General features: G+C 35.3%; 1 protein-coding gene across 1 annotated transcript in view; it reads right to left on the bottom strand.

Moving 5' to 3' along the window:
* LOC105307800 (prolyl 3-hydroxylase 2) overlaps positions 1–5,602 on the bottom strand; it is a 36,114-nt gene that overhangs the window by 25,204 nt on the left and 5,308 nt on the right. Inside the window, exons 3-5 of the mRNA XM_011383417.1 lie at positions 2,225–2,356; positions 889–1,031; positions 464–553 (exon numbers count right to left, since the gene is read on the bottom strand). Of these exons, the coding sequence (XP_011381719.1) occupies positions 464–553; positions 889–1,031; positions 2,225–2,356 (365 nt within the window). The remainder of the gene's footprint in view (positions 1–463; positions 554–888; positions 1,032–2,224; positions 2,357–5,602) is intronic.

Below are 5,602 nucleotides of genomic sequence, written 5' to 3'. Positions count from 1 at the left end.
TTCTGCCAAAAGTATGTCTTCATATGAAGAATATGAAAAGGCAATATGAACAAATGAAGAAAAGTCAGCACGTTGAGTAGTACAATTGTGATTGATTTTGTTGGTTTTGAAGTCTCTTTAATGTTTAAAATGTTTAAGAGAAATGTTTAAAGGAAAATACAAAATGTTGCATAAAGAATTTAGGAAATAAAACAAACCTGAGGCAAATACATCATGTACAAAATACTTCTAGCCAAATATATTTGCTTTTGACTGTTTCTCACTGATATGGGAATCTATTAAAGTCTTTTAAAGTTTATCACATATATTGAGTAAGTAACCTCTTCCATATCCCCAGTTTTTGCTAACTTGTAGCAGGGGATTAGAACCTTTGACAAATGAGGCTAGGAAATAAAATCATAAATAAAAAGTCCATTGAATGGTTCTTTTGAAAAAACATTTCCTCTTTCCTCTTTGATCTTACTGGTTCAGTGTATGAAAATCCCAGACTCTCTGCAGCTGATTTTATTAGTTCTGATTCCAGTTTATGACGCTTCATAAACATTGTCAAATCCTAGAGGAAAAAAAAGAAAGAAAATTTATATTTAAATAACAGTTAAGAGATATGATAAATGTTCAAGTGGAAGTAGCTTTCATTAGACAGCGACAAATAAGCAAAAAAACATATTCAGAGCTGCAAAAAATGTCTCCATCTCAACAGATTTTTTTAAGCTAGCACATATGAGAAAAATATGCTTTGGGCATCACTAATTAAAGTTTGAAAGAAGTGAGTTTAAGAATCTTTACTGAATTGTTAGATATATTCAAAAGCAGTGTTATTTTTTTACCAAGTCTCCCCAGAGCATCTAAGCAGAATGCAGAAATTCTTCTAAGAGAAATCGGTCTCACCTCTCTGGCCTCGATGGATCCTGGGTCTGTGCTGTCGTCCAACAGACTCTCATAGTAATCCACATTATCTAGGACATCCTCATCATCCGGATGGAGTAGAAGATAGGCCTTGGCACACTCCAAGGCTTTCACATATTCACCAACTGAAAGACGGAAGAGTCAGCCTAAGTCTGTCTAAAATAATTTTGAGGGGTACTTCAACATGTCCATGAGTGGTCAGTGTTAAACAACAGTAAGAGGGAAGATAAGGCGAGGCAGAGTAATCAGAAACAGCGGCAGGTAAAAGAAGACACAATATCAAGTATTTTAAAGGTACTACTTTCGGTCTGCTTTGGTGCTCGATGTTTTGCATAAATTATCAAAAGTTTCCACCTGAAGGTGTTTCTTAATAAGATAAACGGAAATAAAAACTATCGAGATATCAATTTTCACCTGAGAGACTAGGGAATATATGAAAATTTGATAATGAATTCTGTTGATGAGCAATGAAAAGTGTACTGTATATGGAGAAAAACTGGTAATATCTATGGAAATTACAAATGAATAAATCATTTGATGTAGTAATTGTATTTCTAGAAATTTATCCTATATTTATGTGCAATTGTGAAATGACATGTAAAATATCACTCATTCGATTGTTGATTATTACAGCAAAAGATTATAAACAACACTATGCTCATCGTAAGGAGTCACATGAATAAATTACAGTACAATGGTATGCAGATATAAAGAAAAATTAATGAGGAAGATCTCTATATACAGAAATAATTAGATCAAACCATACAAAATTGACAAAATTTACCTAAACGAATGGTAATTTCATAGGTCCAACCTACTAAAACAAATCTGATATGTATTTTTAAGTGAAGAAAACAATGTAGAGAACAGTGCAAATAATATGCTATTTTCTTTGTACAAGAGGAGAAAATAAATGAGAGAGAGAGAGAAAGAGAGAGAGAGAGAGAGAGAGTGTGTGTGTGTGTGTGTGTGTGTTGTTTCTATACAAAATTTTTGGAGGGATAAATAAGACACTGGGTTGTAGGGCATGAAATTGTGTTGTGGGAAAAATGAAGAGAGGGAAACTTTTATGAGATTTGGTCTTTGAATCTGGGATATATTACCTTTTAAAATTAAGTTAGAAAAATTAAATTTAAAAAATCATAAAATGTCAGCCTAGGTATGATTTTCAGGGTATTATCACAGCATTTGCCCACTTATAGTTTCACCTCTGCTCTTTTTGTCCTGAGCTTCAGTAATGTGAGATGAGAGAGAAATTCTGTAATGATGAGCAAGATTATTTCTCCTCAAAGGTCTTCACAGATAACCCATACTTTACCTCGATAGTAGGCAAACTGTAGGTAGTCAAAATGCAGGGGAAGAAAATTCTCAATTGGTGAGAGGCGGCCAGGGCGAGTAGCAAGTTCCCTCACACATTCATGCTGACAAACCAGCACCTGCATGTAGTGATCTGGAAGACAAGAGCAGACAAGTGGGTCCCTCCTATCTGCTGAATGTTCAAACTTCAAAGTCAGAGTAACAGTTACACTGGGCATTTCTCACCTCACCACACTCTGAGAATGATATCATTATTATCCTCACTTCATGATCAGAAATTCTTTTCACAAAGAAAGTTAAGTGACTTGCCAAGGCCTCTTAATCAGTGATCACCAGAATAATTAATAGTAGATTCCAAATCTTTGGACTCCCAGTCTTTTCTCTGTACTGTACTCTTCCCTTCCAGATATCCTATTTCCTACATCTCCTGAAAGTGTCAGGCCATCTCATCCTACTCTCAAACAGCTGAGTAGCTGACTTCCATATGTTTAACAACTTCAGGGCCTTCTTTTGGATATTTAGATAGCCCTAAGCATCCCAAAGTCAGGATCAGAAGGCCAGATCCTGGTTATGTTAAGAACCGGTTGCAAGCAAGGAACTGCCCTGTAGGAGAGGAGTTCATTGCGGAGAAATAAAGAGAGAATGCTCCTTCTGCTTAACATTTTCCAAACGAGGAAATAAAAATATTCCTTTGCACCTATCGATTAGGAGCTAGTCTATCCAGATACAAATTAGTTCCTCACCTGGAGATTATAAATCTTAATACCATAGGGACTGGTAAAATAGCAGACAGATGAAAGCTAAAGAATTTAAATCAGTGCCTTGCATTTTTCTCTTTGTCTCCCTTTCTTTGTTCCAATTCTTCTTGCTTGCAAACAGGCCAATTCTTCTTACTTGCAAACAGATCTGAAAGTGTAAGGTTTTCATGCTCCCTTCAGTGCTGGGCTCTAGCTCATCCAGACATGAGCTGAGAAAACTCAAATGGCTAATGTACCAGAGGGAAAAAAAACTTCCTACATTTTGCCCTGACTTTGATTTTTATAATAAAGACGGAGGTAGTCTTTTCCAGAAAGAGAATAGTTCATTCATGCTTGTGCTGAGTGAGAGGGTTCTCTTGAGAATGATGATAAAACAATCTAACTTCATGACTGTGCAATTTAATTTATAACAACTGCCTCCTTTCAAAAGTTTCTTTGTTAGGGAGAGTTTAGCTTGTACCTGGATGACCTTGAAGGCAGACCCTAAAACACAACAGGAAGTAAATGTACATTTTTCTGGCATGTAGAAAACCGTGCCAATTTTCACATAGCATGGCCAAGTCAAACCAATATAGAACAGCTAATAGAAGCCCTACAATCCATTGGTTCTTAATTCCAGTTGGGGGAATGTGAGGGAAAGAATAAGTTCTGTTTATTTGATTAGCATGTTAGAAATAAATAGCTAGCTGTTTTATTTTTTTTTAAGAAAACAACAACCCTCAACCGTTTTCTCCTAGTTAGCTGGCCAGTTACTTTATAATACACACTCCTCCTAATTCCAAATGACAAGCAAAAGGAAAGGGTAAGAAACACACCCACCAAGAACTCAAAATCTTAATAACAGGATTTTGAAAGCAAGCTATAAATAGGAGCAAAATAAGAGTGGCACAATGATAGCCTTTAGGGCTTTCAACAAGCACAGCTAATAAGTAACTGCATGAAGAAGTCATTTGTATTTTTCTCCAATTTTTAATGTTCTAACTGTAAAATTCAAATATTATGGCTTTCTAAATATATTCTGTATTTTAAAACCAGTTTTACTCCTAATTTAGGACAATTTTGAACCAAACAAGAATTTACATAGTCAGAATTATGATATCACTTTTTATTTGTAGTTGTATCCCTTGCTTTCTTTCTATATCAAATGTTATTGTGCAATTAGTATTTTTTAATAAATTTGAAATCCAAGACTCTGTGTGGGGATATTTTTTTAAGTTTCTCTCTCATAATCAACTTTATATGCTTCAAATTCTGAAGGAGACTTACTATATTTCTGTAATATATAATATTTGGGTTAAAATAAAGGGACTATGAATTTTTTAAATCACTTTTCTTTATTGGAAGTGGGGTCATGGGTGTTAGAAATTGTGTTAAGTAGTTAGAGCCTGAGTTAAGAGACCGTTATTCCTTTCTGGCAGCCAAGAGGCTGTGCTGACTTTGAACAAATTACTAAATGTTAATCTGTGGAGAATTGTCAGTCAGGCTTCCTAAACCAGATCTAGGCCATTTGCCAAGGCTGTTTAGTGGTCATTGGTTGAGGCAGGTGTATAAACAAATGTAAGAATGGAGGCAGGACACATATCCCCACAAAACCACAAGATAGTAAACTATAACAAGGGAAAAGCCTGCCCATCTGCAAGTAAACGATTAAGTATAGAGAAATACTCGGCAAGTGAAATGTAAGACACACATAAAATTGACAAGTGAAATGTAAGACACATATAAAATTGACATCCAAATGAGTAGTGCTCATAAAATGCAAGCAATAGCTCTGGCAGAGGTCCAGTAAAACACTACTTTTGGGGAAAAAGTCTTTAATAATTCAGATACTGGTATTGATTGTACGTGAATTGAATTGATTTAGGGTAACAGTGTGTGGCAGGCAAATTGATCACTTGACAAATTGATTCGAAATCTAACTTCTTAGTCTAATTAAATAGATATTCCCCTATCGCCCTTCTAAAGGACCTTAACAATTTATGACTTATATTTTCAGAAATTCACAGTATTATTAACCATTTTAATCTCTGCAGTGTGATTGATGGATATGTCCTCTCCTTCACTCATTCAACCCATTCATTTAACAAGTATTTACTAAGCAGCCACTACTTGACAGTCACTGTACTCAGGCACTGAGGACAGAACACTGAGCAAGACAGGGCATTAGCCAAGCAATAGAGGAAAACAACATTTTGAAAGTCTGCAAGTGGAAATGAGCATGGCATATCCAAGGAATTAAAAGAGTGCAGTAAGAATGAGTCATAGAGAGAGGGGGGAAAAAAAGAGATGATGAAAACATACACAAGTGTACAGTAATGTAAGTCTTTGTTAAAAGGTTTTGGGTTTTATTTAAGTGCAATAGAATTCAGTGGGATATTTTCAGCATGTTGTGAGCAGACTTTCATTTTTTTTTTTTTTTTTTTTTTTAGAAGACTGCTTTGTGTGCCTACAAGATAAAATCTGAAAAAGACATAAGGGCCAGCAAGGAGGCCATCACATTGGCTTAGTTAAAATATACTGTTAATTTGAACCAGCATGGTAGCAAAAAGGGGTCAAGAGAACCAGGAAATCTGAAGTGCTAATAGAAGGTAGCATCTATCGGTCTGGGAATGAATAAGAAG

The sequence above is a fragment of the Pteropus vampyrus genome, unplaced genomic scaffold (genome assembly GCF_000151845.1).
Source record: "Pteropus vampyrus isolate Shadow unplaced genomic scaffold, Pvam_2.0 Scaffold14, whole genome shotgun sequence".
NCBI classification, from domain to species: domain Eukaryota; kingdom Metazoa; phylum Chordata; class Mammalia; order Chiroptera; family Pteropodidae; genus Pteropus; species Pteropus vampyrus.
This window is presented reverse-complemented; position numbering and strand designations above follow the sequence as displayed.